The 23,505-nt window shown below is 41.4% G+C and overlaps 1 protein-coding gene across 6 annotated transcripts in view; it reads left to right on the plus strand.

Annotated features, from left to right (window-relative positions):
* The window catches only part of HSF2BP (heat shock transcription factor 2 binding protein), a 167,086-nt gene that overhangs the window by 50,885 nt on the left and 92,696 nt on the right, over positions 1-23,505 (plus strand). For 2 of the 6 annotated variants that reach the window (XM_067545321.1, XM_067545317.1), the window contains 2 exons: positions 11,007-11,110; positions 19,358-20,619. The exons of 1 other annotated variant lie outside the window; for it this stretch is intronic. In XM_067545321.1, the coding sequence (XP_067401422.1) occupies positions 11,007-11,110; positions 19,358-19,563 (310 nt within the window). In that variant the 3' untranslated portion in view covers positions 19,564-20,619. Of the gene's footprint in view, positions 1-11,006; positions 11,111-19,357; positions 20,620-23,505 lie in introns of those variants that run through there. 3 more of the 6 variants (XM_067545318.1, XM_067545319.1, XM_067545323.1) reach the window with 3 other exon arrangements.

A 23,505-nucleotide genomic window follows, 5' to 3' on the forward strand; every position in this document is an offset into this window, starting at 1 on the left:
CAGCACAAGTGCTCTTTCAGTGTCTTTGCAGGCTTTTCAACCACTGGACCCTTTTTGGGCATCCGTCCTTTATGAGGTCTATGAGGGGGCCACAAAAGTGGTGAATCCCAGCACAAAACGTTGGTAACAGCCTGCAAGCCACAAGAAGTGCCCAAATTATTTTTTATTGTCACAGGAACAGGTCAATCCGTCAAGGCTTGGACCTTGTTCATTAATGATCATAATTGACTTTTTCTCATGGCATAGCCTAAGTATGTGACATTGTGGTTCCCTGCCTTACTGCATCTGTTAGGAACTGGAGTATTGCTGTGACTTGTCTGAAGCGACTGTCCCAGTCCTTGCTATAGTTAACGATATCTTCTAAATAGGCTGCTGCATACTGCCCATGCAGCCTCAAGACTCACTCCGTTAGCCTCTGAGAAGGTTTCTCTGCCTCAAGGTGACCAAAAGACATATCTTGGAACTGATATAGACCAAATACATCCAGACCAAAAGCTGTTTTTCCCCCAGATTCTGTCATCAAATGTATTTTCCAGTATCCTTTTGTGAGCTATAAAGTGATATATTTCTGACAGCTCCCAGCCATTGTAACATTTCCTCCACCATTGGCATTAGATATGCGTTGAATTTTGATACTGCATTGACCTTTCGCAAATCATTGCAGAAACATGTCATGCTGTCAGGTTTTGGTACTTGCACAATGGGAATGCTCTGTTCAGTGTGCGGTTCTTCTGCTATTCTATGCCCCATTTGAATGCTACTTGGAAAGTAGAATTCACACAGATCTGGTCCTTTTAGCAGGAATGTTCGGTGACAGTCTAGTGGTGGCGAGCTCTTAGCCCTCCTCTTGCTATTTCTCCCCTTTTCCGAGTCACAGGTGAAACAAACAAACAATCCAAAGGCAGCAAAAGAAGTTAAACAAAAGGGCTAAGAAAAAAAAAAAAGCTATAGGCAGTTCTGGCCAGGATATTGACCTCTTTTTCTTCAGAGGGGCGCTGGATAGGCTACAGTCCCCTTAGAGCAGTGTTTCTAAATTTCTTTCCACCCACGGAACCCTTGCCCGCCCATGCCGTGCCCTCGGAACCCTTGCCCGCCCATGCCATACCGTCCGCCGAAAAGTCAAGGAAATCTTCCTCTTTTCGGCGGCGTGGTATTTGCTTGATTCGGCGGCGAGCTTTCAGGGCCGTTTTCGGCGGCCCCATCAGCTGTTCAGCAGTGCGCGAGCAGCTGATTGGCGGCGTGCGAACAGCTGTTCGGCGGCACCAGATTTTTTTAGCATTCGGTGGCGCGGTACGGCTTCTTCACGGAACCCTTCCGCTCAGCCCACGGAACCCTAGGGAACACCATTTGAGAACCACTGCCTTAGAGTCTTCTGGGTCTCCAGCACAGGTTATAGGATAAGTCTCCTTCCCTTTTTAGTACAGAAGATCTGTTTCCTTTTTTTGAGGGTAAAGGTTGCACTAGACATCAGGTCTTTCTGGAAGCTGGGAAGCTTAGCACCTGCTCCCTTCCAAGACTGTTCACTACTGAGTGGAGCTTCCTCTTTTGAGGCTCCTTGTTCATTCCTGGCATGACTTGCAGGTGTGGCGGGGTGGGGCTACTCCAGCCCAAAGCAGCTCCTTAACTCCTTCTATCTTGGGGTAGGGTTTACACACCTTGTCACAGATCCATTCATTATTTACTTTACTGGAGAGGAAATATGTCCACTGGAAATAATATTCACAGTATCCATTCCTCACAAACATAGCAGATGTGGTTGCAAGCTTGGTGGCTGCATATTTATTCCCTTCAGCCAGTGTCTCTGCAAGGTCTGTCAAGTGCCGATGTGCCCATCCCTTCCTTGCTAAGAGGCAGAGTTGCTGGGAGGCATGATATTTAAGGGAGGCTTGAGTATTAAAGGAGGGAAAAGAGCTGAGAGAAATGTAGGACTCACTTTATATCTCCCTCCAAAATGAAAAAGAATCTGTTAAAATACTAATTCTACTTAATTATATAAGTATCTTACATATGTACTAAAAGTACATTTGTCTTAGGTCAGCAAAGAGTAAATTACTTCCTGCCACATTATTATTCAGAAGCTGCTCTTCATCAACATTTGTAAGGGGGTGTGTCTATAAAGAAGCCCTCTGAGACAAATATTGCAAAGAAAAGACCATGTTACACAATCCAAAAAGAGAAAAAGTCAGCCTTTTTCCAGTAAATGAAGAAATGAAACACATTAACATTCTTTTCCATTTTCTCAGCCACATTACAAATTAATCGAAGCTGGTTGTAATTGGCATATATGAAATTCAGCTTGTTTTAGACATATGTATATGGCGCTTGGATACTACAGTGACTGGGGGTCTTAATATGGTGATTATGTAGAATAAATATTATTGATGTGAATAATCTTTGATTCAGGTATGAATAATTTTAGTAGACATTTGAATGTTGATCTGTGAAAAAGCATAAATATGACTATGTTGTTAGTGATTTGGTATTTATGTATGCCCTGGTCTACACTTACCGGGCAATTCGGCGGCAATCGACGGGAGTAACGCAAGCTACGCAGAGTAGCTTGCATAACTCCTGTCGACTGCTGTGCTTCCCTTCTGCGCAACGTCTTCACTGCGCTAATGGGAACTGTGTTCCCGTTGACGCAGCACTACACCACTTGAGCGGATGGTTTTACTACATCGACTTCTGGATCGACTGAGCAGGTCTTCACTGACCGCTCAGTCGATCCAGATAGGTCGATCTGATGGCAGCGACTTTGCCACCATTAGTGTAGACATATCCTATATCATTACAGAGTGCGTTAGCATTACTTAATGTCTGTTATGTGATGTGTTTCCCAAGTGCAGTGTTTGGAAATCATTATTCAAAATCAGATAGCCAAATTTCACATTTGGTATTTTTCTCAAAGCCCCAACTTCTGGAGTCATATGATTATGTGAGAATCACAACTTTCATTTTTTTTTAAAATGCAAGTTTCTAGCCCTCATGATTGCAGAGAAAAAGCTTGAAAAGATGACCTCTAGAGGCTCCAAATCCATAAGGCAAATAAAAAGAACCCAGACTTCTACAAATCTCATGATTGTTAAGCCAATCTTATGAGTTTTAGGGAGCTGGCTCTTGATTTTTGAACACTTGACTTTGGCAGTACCATGATCATGCGGTGATTATGGATCTTCCTTTTGGAAATGAGTTTAAAAAATAAGTTCTTTGTTGCTAAGGCAGCTAAAGCTGATTGCCAACTTTGCAAAACAGTTCTTCTTCGAGTGCTTGCTCATGTCCATTCCATTATAGGTGTGTGCATGCCTCCGTGCATGGTTACCGGAACTTTTTTCCCCTTAACAGACCCCATAGGGCCAGCTTCGGCGCCCCCTGGAGCCCCACATACATGCCATGGTATATGAGGCACTGCTGGCCCTACGCTCCCTCAGTTCCTTCTTTCTGCCTGTGATGGTTGCTGAAACTATCTTTGCTTGCATCGCAAGTGCTCAATTCCCCTTCTTTTCAACCCTAATTGTTTGTTGTTTGTATTAATTAGGTAGATAGGTTAAGTAACTATTAATAGTGGTAGTTAGACACTTAGGGTAGTACTGGCTGGGACTTTGCCGGAAGCGGGGTATGCCCCAGTCACCGGACTTCAAACCATGTGCCTTCTGTGGGAAGGCTTTCCCTCTAAGTGACCCCCATGATAGCTACCTGAAGTGCCTGAGGGAAGCCCATCATAAGGAGAAGTGCAAAATCTGCAAGGCTTTTAGGCCTCAGACTCAGAAAGACAGAAATCCACCTGAAAGACTTGCTCATGGAAGCAGTGCTTTGACCGCCCTCCGAGCCAGCCCACTCTGCCTCGGCACCGAGCTTGGCATCAGTGCAGAGTGCACCGTTGGTACCAACCCTGACTCGGCATCGGGCCACATCTCCGGTACAGAAGAAGAGGTGGAAGCAGCACTCGGCGTATGGACACTCCCCTGCACTGTCTAAGCAGGCGGGGTCGAGCACCGGACCGCACCAGAGCTGGACTGCAGAGACCCGCTCGCCAGAGCCAGTGTCTCTAGCCAGGGAGCCACCCCCAACTCCTGGGAGTGGGGGGCCCTCTGCACCTACTGGCACCGTCGACACCAGAGGCCTTTCAGGCAGCAAGAGCCTTGCTGGCTTTTCCCACGTCACCCCTGCCCCGATCTCCACCAAGAGAGAAGAGGCCGGTGTCGCGGGGGAAGCCCATGCTAGGACACCCTGAGTGACTCAGGAGATCCTCGGTGCGGGAAGGAAGATCTCCGTCAGGCTGGTCGCCTAGGGTGGAGCAGTTGGTATGGCTCCACTCCCCTAGAAGTTGCTCCAGGTCGCAGTTGCGGGAGCGCCCTACATCAGAGCAGGGAATGAAGTCGCCCTCCCGATGCTGGTCACGATCTCTGGCACTGGGAGAAGTTCACCTCAGGAGGCAGCACCAGTTGGGGTTGCCTGCAGGGCACCGTTCCCCAGATGGAACTTGACACCATTCCTGCTCCCCAGCACTGAAGAGTTCGCCCGCACTGAGGCAGCGCCGAACCTGGTCGCCAGAGACTGACTTGGCACCAAGAGGCAAGCCGCAAGTCCTCAGTACCTAGATGGTGCTCCGGACGTTCCAGTTCATTGGAGCACAATTCCACATGCTGGCACCGGTCACGGCACTGACACCGGGTCTTGTCATTGTCAAGATCGTCAATGTCAAGAGGACATTCTCTGGAGCCGTGGAGCACCCGCGGATCGGGACATCGCTTCCCCCTTGGCTCGATACTGCACAGCGGGAGCCTCTGAGACAACCCCACCGTGGACTTCGGATAGTGCCTCGGTATCCTCCTGTGGGGGCGTTTGCTGGGCAAGACACCATCAACAGGAGGTGCCAGAACCCCCAGTGTAAATAGCCCCCGGATGGCAGTGGCCTCCCCAATGGCGATATTGGGGACCCTGGAGATTTCTGGTGGGGCCGGGACCACAGTCCATCAACTCCTTGGGTGTGCAGTCATTGCCACTGGTGCTGGAGAAGGGCCATCATTTGCCCTGGGAGGGCGATTTGGACGCACAGGAAGGAACATCAGTGGGGACCTCTCATTGGCAGGAAGGGGTGCCACCTCCCGCTGCGCCCCTCCAATTCTCCTCCTCCTCCCCAGATGAAGCAGTCTCCCAGGGTCACTCAGCACCCCTGGATGATTTTAGGGCACACCAGGAGCTGCTCAAAAGGGTGGCCTCCAAGTTGGGGTTGGAGGTGGAGGAGCTAAAAGCGGCATCGGGCAGTTTATTTAACGTCCTAGCAGCAGCTGTCCCAGCTCAGGTAGCCCTTCCTGTCCATGAAGGGGTTCTGAAGATAGTGAAGACCTTGTGGCAGACCCCTTCATCGGTGGCCCCAATATCTAAAGGGGATGAGAAAAAATATTATGTCCCGGCCAAGGGATTTCAGTACCTGTTCACCCACCCCTCCCCTGGGACCCTGGTGGTAGACGTGGCCAACCAGAGGGATAGACAGAGGAGCCCGGTTCTACACCGAAAAATAAGAACAATAAAGAGCTAGACCTATTGGGGAGAAAGATTTATTTAACTGCAAGTCTACAGTTTAGGATTGTCAACAGCAGGGTCTCCTGGGCAGGGACAATTTTAACCTCTGGGACTCACTGAAGCACTTTGTGGACACTCTGCCCCAGGACTAGGTGCTGGACTTTAACACCATTGTGGAAGAGGGTACCATGGTGGCCAGAGCAGCGCTCCAGGCGTCCTTGGACACTGCTGATTCGGCAGGCAGAGCCATAGCCTCCGCCATCTGCATGCGCAGGTACTCATGACTTCAATCCTCGGGGCTGTCTCAGGAGGTCCAACAGTCCATCTAGGACCTCCCTTTGACGGGTCAGCCTTGTTTTCAGACCAGACGGATGAGAAGTTTCATGGTCTGAAGGACTCGAGGGCCATGCTCCGCTCCCTGGGTGTTTATATGCCACAGACCCTCTAGGCATCAGTCACATCCTCAGGGCCAGCAACAGCAGAGGTATCAGCCACGGCTGTTCACGCCCTATAGACAGAGGGACAGAAATAGGAGGTCTAGAAGACGCCATCCACCCCGAAGTTCTTCCTCAGCCGCACAGCAAGGGTCATCTAGGAGGATCTCTGAGATTAGGGCGCTGACCTCGGCGCCCCCCCATACTGTATTCTATAAAGATAAAGTTCAATTGAGGCTGCACCCGGCCTTCCTGCCCAAGGTGGTTTCCCAATTTCATTATAACCAAGATATTTTTCTCCTCGTGTTTTTCCCCAAACCACATGGTTCGGAGGAGGAGAGAAGGTGGCACTCACTAGACGTAAAACAGACGCTGGCATTCTATATCGAGCGCACAAGACCGTTCCAGAGTTCAACGCAGCTCTTCGTCATGGTGGCCGATTGGATGAAAGGCTCACCTTTCTCCACCCAGCACATCTCCTCATGGATAACTTTCTGCATCAAGTTCTGCTATGAGCAGGCGAAGGTACCGCTTCTGGGAACCATCACAGTGCACTCAACCAGAGCTCAAGCCTCATCTACAGCCTTCCTAGCTAGAGTGCCCATGCAAGACATCTGCAGAGCCGCCACTTGGTCGTCAGGACATACCTTCACGTCCCACTACGCCACTGTCCAGCAGGCATGGGAAGACATGGGCTTCAGCAGAGTAGTGCTGCAGGCAGCTCATCTGTAACTCCGGCCCATCGCCACGGTATTGCTCGTGAGTCACCTATAATGGAATGGACATGAGCAAGCACTCGAAGAAGAAAAGAAGGTTACTTACCTTGTAACTGCTGTTACAAGCCTACAGACCAGCCAAAGACTCAACATGGGCATCTTGTTTTTAGAATATCAATATATAAAGTCCACCAAATTGTGGGTTAGGATACAGCCTAGAGGAAGCATTGCACAGAATCTCTTGTGGCTTGGAAATTTTAATTGCAAATATATTTGACAGCAGTGCTACAAAACATTTTAAGTATCTTATATAATGTAACAATCATCTTTGATCCTATTTATATTCTGCATTCGATGAAGATCACTAACTAATATTCGGTGTTGGATCACATACCAAAAAGGAGGATTTATCCTGGCCCTGGCATAAATACCATATTAATGAAAAATCATCTGACTGATATTTATGCTTGTTTCAGATCAAGGTGGCTGGATTCATGTGTGATTCAAACCAAAGATTCATCACAGCCCTGTCTTTCTGTGACAAAAAACATTCTGTCCTCACTTGTACCTTGAAACCCGGCTCTTGCAGGCTTAGGGTTGGAGAGACTAGGTTTGATAATCAAACTTGTATGGCCTGCATGGCTATCAGGCTGGCACGTGATTTAAACAATATTTTCTACTGACCAAAAGAAATGCTGATTTGAAACAGTTTGTTTGTTTTCAATTAATTACTTTATAAATAAGCGTAGCTAATTCATAGATGCACTGTTATGCATTTTCAGTTTTTATTACTTGGAGGGGAAATAACAAAAATAAGGAGAAGGGAATATAATAATAGGGAGAAGGGCAAAGGAAAAACAGTGGGTTATATATATATATATTTTTTTTTTAAATTACATTTTATGGAGCTCCATCCATGCCCTGTGGAAATATAGTGTATATCCAGCAAAAGATCATCATGGAGTTACACTTAAGGGACACCATCAATATAAAGTCTGGTCAGTTTAGTTACATCGTCTCAAGGATGACATTTGTCCACAGACAATTTTTGTGGTTTTACAATGGTATTTTACTATATTTTTAAAATGTTTTTTTCTTCTGTTGCTGTGTGGAATATTGGAGAATGAGAGAAAAATTCTCTTTGCACTTCTAGTAAACTTAGTTATTACCTGTAACGTTAGTAACTAAAACATTTTCAGACAGAAGTATGATTTTAAGTTGATGTTTCTTTGACATGTCTTACTACTAAAGATTGCACTGCTGTAGAAAGTAGTATAGTCAATGAATGTGCAGTAAGCATTAGAATCCAAGTAGTCGTCTACCCAATCCTGTTTTCAGTGGCTTTCAGTATTTTGCGTACTTATTTTACTGAAATTTCTCATGCTTATTCTTTTCTCAAAGTGGACCTTTCTGGGAGAAATTCAGTGGGTTGGTCAGATACAGTAAGCATTCACTTTATGTGAACATGTTTTTCATCTATGAGAAAAGTTGAAATTTTTGGTTTGTTTTACAACTTCAACTTGTTATGGATGTAGTCCTGAAAGACGATTAGCGACTTTGCTATGTTAGGAAGACAGTAAATTCTGAAATACAGTTTTGGAGGCTTTGAAAATAGATGAGTGAGTGTAGCACTTACTGCGTGTTCACCTTTTTTCTGCTGCATAAACATTAAATGTAGTTTGACTTTAAAAATTGGCACTATAGATTTCTGTTTGCGTCAGTGATGCTATGTCAAATTTGTTTGATTTATAAATAAAAGATGTTTTTCTAACTGCTAGTCCCATAGACTCAGCTTGTGATCTGAAAGCTAAGTTGGGTTCTTTCCTTTTCAGACATCAGCACTAGAAATAAAAGGGCTAACAGAAGCCTTCAGTTACATCTTCTGAAAGCCCAGTGAAGGCTTTTGGGCTTGCACAGATGTTAAGGTATTTGGAGGCAGTGAAGTTATGCAGGTATAACTGAGAGCATCATTTGGTCTGAGTCATCTTTGTGGCTGTTGGTGATGTGTGCAAAGGCAAGAGTGTGTTTTGACTCTCAGATGCAGATTGAATTTGCAGAGCTGGCTATTTACAAGTAAAAAGCTTTTTTTTTAACTGAGCAAATTAGATGTGGAACCCATGAGACACAATAAACCCGTGGTGATGTTTTAAGAGTAAAAAATACATTTTTCACAGTGTAGCCGTGGTTTAAGGACCAAATCGTTTGGCCCGGTGTGAATGTGAAGGTATTTGGGGGAGCACATAGAGCTTTCTCTCCTTTCATTTTGAGGCATTTACAGGGACAGTACAATATGGCTGTGGGGTGCAGGCACTGAAGTAGGCTGGCATTGTCAAGGACTCTCCCCTCTGAACAGGTAAAGGCAGGGCAAGGAGTCTTAAACATGTTTTGGAGGTTGGCAGAACAGAGTCTTCCTTCTCATTTCCCCTGTACAGGAATGGATGAGTTCCCATCCTAACACGACTCCCCTAAGTGATAAGTTGTACTTGAAGGAGCAAAGGGTAGGTGCTTGAAAAAGGATGGCTTAAGTAGTTTCTGTATGCCACATTTCTTTTTTTTAAAGGTTTTTGAATTATTTCATTTTTAAAATGGATTTAATTACTTAGGGACAGATTCTGTGCTGTACTTTCTGGGAGGTGCAGCCCAGAGGGCAGTGGTAGCTTGACACTACCATTGCATCCTCTGGATTCTGGGCTCCTGCCAGGGCTGTTTCAGCCCTTGGGATAAGTTAGAGCAGCCCTGCAGCAGTCCAGAATCCCTTGGAGTCCTCTGTGCTATGGGTATGTGCCCTCCCTCCACATCTGCCCCGGTGCATGCCCTATGCCAGGGCTAATGAGGGAGGGCAGTATACAGCTGCATAAGTCGGCCCTATGCTGCTTCTATGCCAGGTGACTTCTCCAGTCTCTTGCAACTCCTGTGTTTTGCCAGAGCTGGGGCCAGATTCATCCCCTTTGCTCTATTGACACTTGGATTGGTAGTCAGCTGAGAATACAACACTCCAGGCATGTTTCTTTTCTGTGGCTGCAACAGTTACTCTTAGTGGCTTATATATGTTGGGCCTCAATTTTGCTTGGCTTCTCCATGCATAAGCAAGGGTGAGAAGGGCAACAAGAAATCTCTTCTCTCATAATACCCTCTTGCCCTCTGCACAGAAGCCACACACATAGTCCTTGGAGTCCCTTCAGCACAAAGACTACTAGAGTCCAGTGCTGCTGCTAGCACTAAACTTCACAGTGTGGGATGAAAAGGAGGTGGGTCTGTGGCCTCAGCCCTGTCCACAAGAGCCAATGGAGTTGGCTCTGTCTGGTGGGAGAGGATACCACGGTGCCTTCTTTAAGGATGGCACTCCAGGAGGCATTGTGCCTGCCTGTGTTAATTTCATGGTCCCACTGGCTATTATGACACATGGTTTGGCAAATAGAATATACTACAATAGAACCTCACCTTTTCTCTTTTAATCATCTCTCTTTAGGATTTTAATTTAGAGTATGCTTTACCGTAGCCTGATCTTGTAAAGTGTTGTGTGAACTCAGCTCCCACTGAAGTCAGGGTGCTCAGCACTTCTTGCATTTGGAACAGCTGCTTTATTAGGATGTCTTCCAGAGAACACACTTAACCTAATAACGTAGAACGATTAACTGCTGCTTTAATTGGTATAGAATTAGCATAAATTTTGTTTGACAGGGACGTGAGTGGCCAGTGTCAGGTGATTAAGAGATGCATAGCTAGGTATTAAAGAAGTGAAATTCTAAGTTGCTGTCATTTTTTAGTACAGAAATTGTCAAAGATCAAAAGAAGAATGAATGAAATGCAGTATATTTCTTTTATTTCTTTTGACTCAGTATAGTAATCGTTATAAAATCTTTGCAGCCTTTTTTTTTTTTAAGTGGCCCTTTCATTTGTTGAGACAAGAAGCTTAATCAGGATGATAGGCTGTCCTTTGGGGAGTCCCAGTTAAGAGGATTCTGTTGCATATGGTGAGTGATCATGTAAGGCCAAATCCTGCTTGCCCTACTCAAGGGAATAGTCCTATTGAGTTCAGAGGAATTTAAATGCTGTTAAATTGGCTGACTTTTACGTGATTAAAATATTGTGATTTATAAATTTAAATAAATCAAATCACACATGTTGCATTCATGTAAACTGTGTATATATATAACAGATGTGACATAAGTACATATCTTTGTATCCTATATTTTGAGCTTGGAGTATGCATAAGCATCTAGCCATCTGTAGATGCTCATCATAAGCATTGGATGCTGTTATTGTAATAAGATGCAGTTTATGATGTTTAAATTTGAGATGCAATTTAATCACCTTTTTAATTTTATTTTAGGCTAATGCTGATGTCACTCTACAATGTGAGCATCAACTTGAAAGGCTTGAAGTACATTAGTGAAAGTCCAGGTTTCATTCCATTACTTTGGTGGTTGTTGAATGGTAAGATGATTAACACAACAACAGTTCAAGTTGTGAACTTTTTGGGTAATAGCTGTGAATACATACAGACAATAAGCAAATAAAAATTAAGATCTGTGAGCTTGTTATATTTAAATTCTATCAGATAATAAAGGAGCAAAGAGAGGGAAGTAATTGAAGTGATATGATTGGGAGTCAACTCAGATTTGTCATCTCTCCTGGACCAAAACAATTACAAGAAAATGAGTATTGAGGGAATTTCATTGGGCTATTCTCTGGTATTGTCCTTCACTCTTACGTCTTACTTTATGCCACTTTTCTTTTTTTGAACACAGCCAAAAGATTGGTCCTATTGAATTTGGTCAGAGGTGTTTTAGAATTTGGAGGAATTATCACTGTGCCGTATTCCCATCAGTTCTAAGGAAATTACTTAGGTATTTCATAAAACAAAAGAGGGCAGGAGGCTTTTGGGTGTTCTTGAATCTGTCTCCTCTCAATTTTCTCCTGAAGCTATCACAGTTCCATTAGAAAACTGTTGTTTATCCAAAATATTTCTGCAGATGACTATCTCTGTTCTGTCAATCTCAATGAAACATACCTTCATATTCCTGATGCTCCCTGCTACCTTAAATATTTGCTTTTCATGACTGATCCTAAACATTTCCAATATGGCTTGTCCATGGGTCTCAGAATTTATTGAAGATCCACATGAGTCTCATGGCAGCACCTTAGAAGTCATCTTGATTTTTCTATTAGCCCAATGTCTTATTAATCAAATCCTTTAATTCTTAGATTCTGTAAGTTTCACAGGAGCTTGCTCTCAAAAAATTCAAATTCCTCAGGCTTTGAATTCAGTTTTCAGAATAGTGCCCTTATCCACTTCAGGATCCCATTCATCTCAGCACTCATTTAATAGCTAAGTTTTCATCCTCGTACTTAAAAACAAATTCCTCCAAATCAAGTCTCTCGTGAATAGCACAGTGAATTTACATTTGTCATTATTTATAAGAAATCTTAATGCTCAAGTTAAAGGGTTCTAAATTTAATCTGGTAAATATATTTTAGTGTATCCGTGGACCATTAGTATAAGAAATAATTTGCTATTTCTTCATTGTTCTATTCCTTATTTGTATTGTGATAGTGCCCAGAGATCCCAGCCAAGATTGAAGACTCAGTGTATGCTAGATACTCTATGTAAGATCTCACTTAAACAGCTGTCCAGCTGAGAAGTACATGTACAGTACATCACTTCACCATAGGACAAACCTCTGGACTCTCAGTCAGGCCTATTGTGGAGGAGATGGGCCAAATTCTGCTGTGATGGGAATCTAGACTAGCACTATTGACTGTAATGGATTTACACATGTGGAAATTAGATAAGCATTGGGCCCTAACAGATAGCGTTGCTGACTGGCTGATCTCCTCAGATAGCAATGAGAACAGTCACCTGACAAAAGGGAAGATTGAACTGACACCAGTTGTTGTACAGGAACTGGAGTAAAAAAAAGAATATAAGAGGATATGTCACACACAAAAAAGCAGACTTGCAGTGTTTGGACTTGCTGCAGCAGAGCTTGTTTTTTGTAAATGCTTGCTGTGTTAGCATTTTACCCACTGCAGATACTTTGTTTATTACATCACCTTTTAGCTCTTTGGCCCTGTCAACAGTAGGGGAATTTTTCAAAATCTCTCTGCTACTGATGACACTGGTTCAGCTCCACAGGCATTAACAATATTAGGAGCCCTTGTATGGGTGGGCCACCAGGTTGCCTCATCATCAGTTAGACCTGGCATAAGAATGGTTAGTGACATAGTGCTCAAAATGGGGTGCAGCACTTGGTGGCCCCTCCACACTAGATCTGACAGGACTGCTAACTCTGGAGGTGCTGAAGTAGTGTTAGCCAAGCTGGGAAACTTTTGAAATATTGTTCTGGCATAAGCAGAGCCTTAAACTATTGCAAATTATTTGCCAGCAATAAATGTTGCATCCAGGTGGCCGGGAAATATTACAGGCACGTGTACATTGGATTCATACCACTTACTGAGCCAATTGTAGATAAGCTGTTTTGCATTGATGTAATGCAGTTACTTAAACCCTGCTGCAGGGAATAGTTCATCTGAGAGTACACTGCTAATGACAGATGTGACTGTAAAATCTGTCTGCTTTATCAGCTGTTTTTGTCAGCGACTGAGTGCTGGTGACATCAGACAGTACCTTGTTAGCGGTTAAAAAAACGTCAGCAAAGTTAAACAGTTTCAGTACCTTGTTAAAATTGCATCAGCGTGTTATAATTGTGGTTGTCTTACATTACACATTCTGTTCAAGACCAAGACAAGCAGCTAACTTTTCCTCTTAGTATTACAAACTTGAATATGTTAGCTAAGAAATGTGTGCAACAGTAGTTGGGAGGATGTGATGCAGTGATCTGATTACAGCTAAAACTTTTTTTGGCTTTGTATAAATAAAATTATTCAACTAGTGTAGAAATGACTAACTCTGGAAGCTACTGAAATAAACATAATGCTGAGTAATGAAGATCCCTGCCATACTTGGTTTTCTTTTGCCTGCTCTGTACTAGAATCTTTTTTTTAAAGATCTATCCTTAATGAAACTGGGGAGTCCAGAAAAGGGCTGTTTACGTGTATTTTAAATCCAAGTAGTAAATTACAAAAATATAATTATCCCTAGCAAACAGATTTCCGAAACCGTATACAGTCATGATAAGGCATATTTGTGTGTGTTTTAACATTTATCCATTTATTTAAGTCTTAAGTGTCCTGGAGTACATGTAGAACAATAGAAATCAGAGATGAGATATTGAGTTCATCTTATCCATACCTCTTCTGATGCAGCATTATATTCACCAAGTGCCTAATATAGTCTTAATTCAAGTGATTCAATCAGTAGAGCTTCTATGTCTATCATTGGAGACTTTTCCCAGAATCCAGCAGATCTCACTGGAAAATTTTCCTACTGTGCAACTAGATATCATTTCCCTTATCTTGTTGCATACTGTTATAGCCCCTTATGCAATTCCTATCTTCCTTAGTATTTACACCCTTCTAATGTTTGCAGATAATACTAATATAAATGCGTATAGTGTTATTGCTAACATAGCATCTTTAATCCAAGCATTTTAAAGCAACTTACATATATTAAGCCTCACAACACTTCTGTGAGGTACTCTAAAGCAGTAGACTTGTTTTATAGATGTGTAAACTAAGGCACAGGAAGGTCATGACTAACTATTCAGTTCATTTCAATAAGTTTCTTTTCTGCCTAACTGGGCCATATTTTTGCTATCCTTATTCTCAGTGCAGAGCACCCTTCTTTATTGTAATTAATGTAAAGGTAGTACTCAACCCGAGTAAGGGTAGCAGAACCTGGTCCTGTGTTAGAGTGAAGATTTTGGCATTGTCATATTCTTTTTGAATAGTTTGTGTTTGGACTTTAATCTTAATTTTGCCAGAAATAAACAATGAAGTCTTAGAAGCCTAAAGACAAAAATTGAAGACACAGTTCTAATCTTTATCTCATATTTTGGATAGATCTACAATCAGAAAAATAAAAACTTTTGAAAATGTTGGGTTAAGGCCCATATTTTTAAGAGTATCCACTAAATATGGGTATCTTAATTTTTGGGTACCCATCTTGAGATGCTTAGGACCTGAGTTTCAGAGGTGCTGAGCAGCTGCAGCTCTCAGTGACTTCAGCTGGAGTTGTAGGTGCTCAGCGTTTCTGAAAATCAGGTTCCTAGGTGTTTTCAGGTTCATCACCCAAAATTAAGGGACAGTTTTAAAAATCTTGGCACAAATGACTAACGTAAGACGACATAGTATTTGGTAGCAAAGCTGAAGATATTGTGAGATGAGGGCCCCATTGTGCTAATCACTGAATAGACACATAGGCCTAGTCTACACTACAAAGTTCTGCTGACAGGGCATGTCTACAGTGCTGCAGCAACAGGCATTGATGCAGCAGCATCGATTGAGTGGGTTTATGTAGACCCGCTCAGTTGATGGGAGATGCTCTCCTGTTGACTGAATTAGTCCACCTCCCTGAAAGGTGGAAGACAGCATCGATGGGAGAGCAACTCCCATCAATGTAGTGTCGTGAAGACACAGCACTGTGTAGATGTAAGTACGTTGACATGAGATACGCTAGTTCCGTAACTAGCGTATCTCACGTTGACCCAGCACAGCAGTGCAGACCAGGCTATTTAGCTATGTCAGCTAGTGGTGTGAAAAATTCCGCTTCCTTAGGTGACATAGTTATGGCAGCAGAACTCCCAGTACAGAACTCTTTTGTGAGAATAGACAGCATCTGCACTAGGGGGATAAGCTGACATAGCTATGCCAATATAGGCCTCTGTAGGATAGACATGACCATAGTAAGAGATTGTGTCCCTGCCCTTACGAGTTTACAATCTAAATAGAGGAGACGAAAGGTGGAAAAAAGGAAATATGTTACCTCATTGTACAGCTGGGGAACTAAGACACAGAGAGATTATGACCTGTCCTCAGTCAGACTGGAAGTCTGTGGCAGAGTCAGGTTTAAATAACATAGTGGTAAAATTACAAGAAGCCACCAGTGCTTAATACCAGTTCTGATGAACTGTTGGCATTGCCAGTGGGAATTTCATAAAATTCCCCTTCTAAACAAGGCTTTTGTCATTTCTTGACCATATTTCTCACCTTTCTTGGCCCTGTTCTGTTTCCCTATCCTATTTAGTGTTTTCATCACCTCCCAATTTAATGTCTGTGAATTTAATTAGCATTCTACTTACCTGGATTTCAGATAATTAATAAAGGTGTTAAGTAAGCTGACTAATAAGAGAACTTTGCTTCAGCTAATTTGACACCTCCTTTCAGATCAGGGCATTATGATTTATCACTGCACTTGATTTGTGATTTTACTGCAAGACTTCGATCCCCAGAGCAATTCTGGTATGCACACTAATGTCCATTAATTTTTCTAAGTATTTTCATACAACACTCTGTCAAAGGCTTTACTGAAGTCTAGGTATTACAGTGACATACACATTATCCAAATAAATAGATATTTTAGCTATAAAAAAACATTAGAAATACAAATTTGGAATATGCAAAATAGAGAACTGCAAAAAAAAAAAAAAAAAAAAAGGACTCTCCTACTGGATGTTTTTAGCAAAGGCACAAACAGACCCCCAACAGACTATTGGGTATAATTAAAGTAGAATCACTCCTAATATTTCAATAGTAATACATGTATCCTGTTTCTTTAATAATGGGAATCAAAATTAATTGTACATCTTTCTAGGCAGATTTTTCTGACATATTCCTAAGCAGACAAATCAGATTTGTCCCACTACCATAAAGCCAAATGTACCCAATACTTCAGTTTAAGTCAACTGAGTTTTTAACATTTGGAGGACTGGCATATTATTGCCAAGTGTATTTGATTACAGTAGAGGTTTTATTAAGCTTAAATGGAATTTGAACCTTATATAGATAAAGAAAAGCCTGATAAGAATTGCAGAATGAGTGTTTTAAAACAGACCAAATAGTAATGAGACATAGTTTATCCTGTTACAAGTCAAATTGCAGCAAACAGTACATCTTGTCTTTTGACTGATTATATCAAAGTTGTTGATAAATCCACATGTTTGTGGGATTTGCTATATGTGGAGTAAAGAAGGAAACAAAATATTCCTGATTACCCAGCCCAGGATTAACACAAGGAAGCAAGGAGGAGGGCAGTGGTGGTTTTAAGACATCTTTATACCTTCCCATGTTCTGGGACCAGCCAGCCGCAAGGGCCATTTCAGCGCTGAGAACAGCAGCACTTCAGGCACTATCTCTTTATCATGGTTCCATGAGGGACGGTGATGTAGAGTTAAAATGTTAGTCCTATCTTAAGGGTGCATGTAACAAGTAGCAAGAATCTTTTCTTCTTCGCTTCTAGACCCAGATACAGAAGTGTGCCTTCATGTTCTACAACTTCTCCAGTCTGTGATTCTAGAGCCAGAAGTTTTAGCAAAATCAGCACCTGAGATGCGTGACACCTTGCCATTTCAACGTATCATAGCGCTGTCAAAGAGCCGCAATGCAGAGCTGCAAACACTGGCACAGGAACTGCTTGAAGACCTCAAAATTCTAGAGTCTGAAGTGTAGAGACATAGTCATTGGAATATTAGCACATCAACTGTTTACATTTTCCCCATATTTTTATGCTGCAAGGGTATGCATAATACTATAGCAAATATTAGTAGAGATGGACTTGGATTGAATCATTTGACTCTATCTAGTTACCTGTATCAGAATCTCTGACTGAAGCCAGATAACCCAATCCAAATAATACTTGAAAAAAGCATATGTTGGTTGATAGGTGCCAGAACATAATCCTAGAAAAGCTCTCCCCCATAGGAATGACAGGTGTAATTTATTTAATAGGGTTTTGTTGACAATGTGTTTCAAAAGTGATCCAGACTGTATGACCTGTTGGTAGTGCATAGGGAGTAAAAAAATCATCTCATCTGTAGGTAGCACATTATTTATTTTCAAGGAAAACCAACCTTTTTGGTCCAATTCAGCCCATCTCTAATAATTAGTGAGCTAAAAGTAAACTTTGATGCTTTTTATAACTCCAGTGTTTCAGAAGACATAACATACATTTTTACTGGTACTGTTTCTTTTCTCTAGCCTTTCTAATCAAAGACAATTGGAATTGTGTGGAGTGTATTAGATTCTGCTTTCAAATTCAGTGGAGTTGCTGGGGAACTGAGTTTACAGCTGCCATGAATATTAAAATGAGCTTCCCAGAAGGCTCTGCAGAAAGGAAAAGATTGCTGGGGCCTCAGTATACTTAGTTCTATAGCCAAAGAGGCTAAAACTAATTACTGCTCTGTCATGAACATTTGTATTTAGTTGAAATTCTCACTATTTATTAGGGCTAAGCTTGCTTACCTCAATTAAAAAAACCCCAAACCAGCTATATTACATGCTTTATAATGCTATGATTTAATGTGCTTATAAATAACACCGTCATTTCCAGTTTGCTGGTGTTTGTAACATAGCTTGCAATATTACAATATTGAAACAGTGACAGATAAGATATATATTTTTACAGGAAGAACAACTTCCTCCGCCCCACTGGTATTATTGTTCTTCACCAATGAAGCCAACACATTGACAAAAATGAAGATCCCAACACATTAACAAAAATGCAGCATTGGTGTCTTCTACATCTGTACAGAAGACACAGAACACAGTCTTTTAAAATCAGTTTTGGCCAGTTTTTTTGTTATCTTGCCTGCGTCATGCTATGCATTTTTTTTTATTATTATTCAAATAGTAGCACAAGACAAAAAACAATGTAATGCTTAAAGTTCCATCACTGTTCAGCAAAGTGCTTAGCACTGTCTTAACTTTAACTTGGGATTTAAGCACAGGCTTAAAGTTAAGCACACATTTAAGTGATTTGCTAAATTGGGACCTCGGTGCCATTGATCTCATTGATTATAGAAAGTAGCATAATTGATTACGTGACATCAAGTGCAAATCCAATCAAATACATAAGAAAGAATCCTGTAGCAATTTAATATATGTGTGTGTGTGTGTGTGTGTGTATATATATACACACAAACTTGTTCTGCTTAGGGTGGAGTCCTTAGAATAAATGTATTTTGTCACTTAGATATGGCTAATGGGTCGTTTTACAGCTGAGGAATTGTAAAACGCATTAGACAAAGATATAGATAGCTGCAAGAACTTCCATGAAAAGGGGTTTTGCAGAATTCTACAGATATTTAATGCTAGAAAATTTAGTAGAAATGGATGCATAGCTTCTTGTTGCAGAAATTTGCCAATAAATTCAATGCATCCTAATTAGCATTGAATATTTAATGAAGCAAATCAAATACAAAATTTCCCAGTATACATACCATAAATTAAAGGGTTATCACAAAATCTGAGATTGATGTCACCAATTAGGTTAGATGGGGTGAGTAAAAAAGATGTTAAGAGCTCTCATTGGGAATCGTACTATTTCTGATCCAAGAATATAAAATACTCACCATGTGTATATCTTGGTAAAAGAAAAATCTCCCGAGTATTAAAATACATTGTGTTTGGATTTGTTTTCTTATCCTGACCAAACACCATCCCATGATGAAAGCAAAATGGTGGCAACCTTTAATTTCCTGGACTATCAACTCAAGAAAGTGTTTAATTTTAAAGTACAGTAAAAGGCAAAAAGCAAAGTCTAATCACCCATTTTTCAATTTACAGGTGTTCTCCCGTTAATATTTTTAATCAAACCATTGGAAGCCAGTAAGCAACAGAAAAAAAATGTAGTATGTTTTTGTGTGTGGTCAGTCCTGTTTAGTTTAATTCTCAACCTACCAGGAGCAAAGGCACATTCAGCACTTCCATCCACATTCGAGAGTTTGGTAAGAACCTTACAACTTTTGACTCATATGGGTTGTCAAATCTGATAATGAGCCTCTGTACATCTCCCAGGTCCCTTTCTCCAAGATTTAACTTGCTAGAGCTATGGTCCCACATAGACAGACTTAATGTCATTGATCCACCAACTTTGAGGAAATTCGTACTTAGTTTTGCCAGTTTAATTATGCTATTTTAATAAATAAGTAAAAGTATAGCTAGAAACACACTGCATCTTCTGAAACACCTGAATTATGAAAAACTCCAGAAACAAACAGATAATGTTTTAAGATCGCTATTAAATTTTTAAGTAAGTTGTGTTTATTGAAGAGTGTGCAACCTGTATATTACAATTCTTAGTTAGTGAAATTGTTCATTACTTGGTTTTATGAAAAAGAAAAGGTACTTTGTTGGGTTTTGTTGGTGCAAAGAAAATGATAGTTCAGTATACTGCTTTTTTCAGTTCATACAAAAAAGTTTGGGAACCACAAAGGCTGACCTGCATTGAGGCCAGAGGAACCTGTTTTAAATTTGTTCTTCATGAAAGCCTTCACTCTTTAAATATTGTGGTGGAATAAATAGTACCTTACTAGCTGTAGCACTTATCGATAGCTGTAATGTCTTGTTGCCTTCTTTGTTTTCTTCCTTTATCCCAGATGCAGTAGGCACAGGAGTCAACCTCCTTCTGCAGACTGCTGAAATCTGGAAGCAATATTTAACTGGTTACATTTAATAGAACTTTTTGTAGTGGGTTTTAAGTCTGTTGGCTTCTAAACACAGATTATCTGATAGACCCTAGTTCTGGTTGTTTGCGGTTTTGATGTCCATTTTACTAGTAATACAAACAGGGCAATTTTTCAAATTTTCCTACTGTTGCTAGATTTTAGCTTACCTAGTGTTATTAAGGCTCGCCATTTGAAGTACTGTGTAAGTTACACCTGTTCTGAATTGAATGTTTTTGTTGTGAATAGTCTACATGTAGTGCCTTAATTTATCTCCATGTGACCAGTACGGGAAATTAGTTAGATTTTTGTGGCCCCCCCAAAAAATTGTACATTTTTGAGAGTTTATAAATAGGGGAAAGAAGCTGACTTTATTGAAATAAACAGCTATTACTCAAAGAACTTCTGAGTGTGTGTCACTGTTTTCTTAAATTAGAAAGAGGAACATACAAGAATCAATACCTTATAGTGCTATTGTAATTGAGGATCTGTCAATTTATGCATTATAAATCTCTGGTTTCATTTTGCTGTAAATTTCTAGTCTGAAACTTCAGGCTGTTGGAAATGTTAGTAGTTTAAAATCATTCTGGAAATTTATGTTGGGTTTTGTGCAACAGTTTGAAAAGTTTGGGGTTTTATTTCTCATGGCAGGAGATTAATCCCTTTACCTTTTCTCCTCCAAAACACTAATTTACATACGGCTAAACTCTGTTTTCACTAACACTCATGTAAATCTAAAGTAACACCATTAAAGCCACTTCTCTTGTTGCACATTGTCAAATCCTATTAGTGTTAATCAGTTTCCATCAAGAAGAGAACTAGAATTTGGTATTTGTATTGAGGACAGTGATGGAGTGACTCTGGATTTATACCAGTGTAAATTAAAGCAGAATTTGGTCCTTACGGCAACATGGGCCAAAAGGTCAAAAATCTGTTGTAAAAATCCCTATAGTAATATCCCTGTTTACCTCTCAGATCCCATTGTGCAATTAAAATTGAACTTTGCTTCCTTGACTCGGCATGTACCATGCATGGGGCAACTGAATTCATGTCAACTCTGACACTTCTGTGAAGAAGTCTATTTTTTACTTTCCAAGCTGAAAGGAACATAAAATTGACATAAAAGTCTATAGAAAAGACTAGTTCACCAAAGCATGTTCCCTGTAACTGGAAGAATCTAATAGTATAAGGCATTCTCCCACCTGATCTTAAAGGACAATAGGTTTTTATTCATCCTGGCATACAGCTGGCTGAAGAACTGGAGAGCAGTGGGCAGGCTGAAGTCAGAGGAGCAAGCTGCAAGTTCTGTGGATAAGAGAACTGATGAGTGTGTTCATTTCAGACTTTCACCATGTGCATGATCTCTCCACGTTGTGAAATAACAGCACAAGAGCTAAGTCACAAGAGAAGAGTCTAGAAAATGGGTGTGTGCTATGGCTAGTTGCAGCCAGGACTTGGGTACTTCATGTTACACAGTCAGCAATGAGCTCTGGGAGAGCTGATGCATGTAGAAAAGAGTACTGAGAAAACAATTGTACAACATGATCTGTGTAAGATATGGTGTAGTGCACTAGGGAATCACTTGCCACAAGGAGGATTGGAAGGTAGAAGGATCAACTTACCCAGATCAGCCATTGAGAGAATGAATTCCATCTACCGTGGGAAAGAGCTGTGTTAGCTTCTGTCTGCAATTAGAAAATTTTGTAAAAATGTCATATGATTGCCAGTACCAGTTTGGTTGCACTGGTTTTAGCAATATTGGGGGATAAAATTTTCAAAAATGTCTTATGTGACTTAGGAACGTAAGTACTCTTTTCAAAAATGAAGATGAATGGGACCTTGGCTCTTAATCCCTTAGAGGTTTTTGAAAAATTTTACCCAGAAGCTCTAATCTTCATAGGCTGCTGGCACTCCACACTATGTCGTACAAGCCTGTTCAGAGCAAGTGTAATTAACATGCTTGTGGTAGTTTCAGCAGCGGTGAGAAATATTTGGAAAATGTCCATTGTGTAGACAGAGCCATAGGCCTTGTCTGCGTGAGAAAATTGTACTGGCATAACTTATGTCTGCATAATTATACAGATATAATTAAACTGAAGTGGGAGTACATGTGTGCTTTATCTACAGTGCTTTAAATTACTTCATTTGTGAAGCATTGTGTCTACACAGTGTGGTGCTATGTTGTTATAAGCATGCAGTACTCTGGGTTAGTACCATCCCAGGGTGCAAAGTAGTGTCACTACTCAGTTGGTTACAGTTGTTTTTTGCAGTAGACTGTGGGATATGTATCAGTACATAAGGGAAATGTGGGACTCGGGTCAAACTCCTATGATGCCTACTGCAATATTCCATGCTTCATCTTGTTTTCATTAATGAGAGCCATTTTCAAATTGCTGTCAGGCCACATAGAGGAAGCAGAGTGATCCTGTTTATTAATGCAAACCGAGTGAGTTTAAGTTACTGGCATTAATGCAGCTGAGGGAGATTTGCAGATCACCATCACCAACGTGATTCCACACAGCTACTTCTAAAGGAAGAAGTGAAAAGACCTGGGCAGGCACTCCTTGACAGATTCCTTGATCAGCCTGCATTTCATGGAGTGATGCTTCTGGGCCTGACTGTCCAGCACCAAGTGGTAGGATAGTATTGTAGACCTGGATGACCAGCAGTGGCTGCGGAACTTGGATGCAGAAGGCCATTTTCCTGGAAATCTGTGCAGAGCTGCAGCACTGGGCCTAACATGGGCACTTCCCTACATATGAAGACGTTTGTAGCAAAGCTTATCACCCCCCCGAGTGTCACCATTCAGTTGTGATGGAGATACATGGTGCCCTGCGTCAGAAAGCTTGGCAATGCACAGGCAACAACTGATTGCTTTGAGTGCTTGGTGTTCCCAAAGTATACAGGGCCAGTGATGAGACCTATTACTTGCCCCCTACACCAGGCCTCACAGTTTAATTGAACTGCATGGTCCTGGCAGGTCTGTTTGATCACCATGGCAGGATCACTAACATTAGTGTGGGGGTGGTCTAGGAAAATCCACAAAGCCAGGTTCTTTTGAAACTCACTTTTGTTTAATGCAATGAAAAGCTAAACTTTTGCTCCAAGTAGTCACCATGAGGATTAATAATGTTAAAATGTTTGCTGTCATCCTAGGAAACCCAGCTTACTCTCCACTTCCAGGGCTTATGAAGCCTTTAAAGGTGTTATTTAACTATAGTAAAATCTGCAGAGTGTATATTTGGGAGACTGTAAGGAAGGTGGAGGTGT

This window comes from Emydura macquarii, unplaced genomic scaffold (genome assembly GCF_026122565.2).
Source record: "Emydura macquarii macquarii isolate MOO-44397 ecotype Brisbane River unplaced genomic scaffold, CSIRO-AGI_Emac_v2 contig_1043, whole genome shotgun sequence".
Classification (NCBI taxonomy): Eukaryota; Metazoa; Chordata; order Testudines; family Chelidae; genus Emydura; species Emydura macquarii.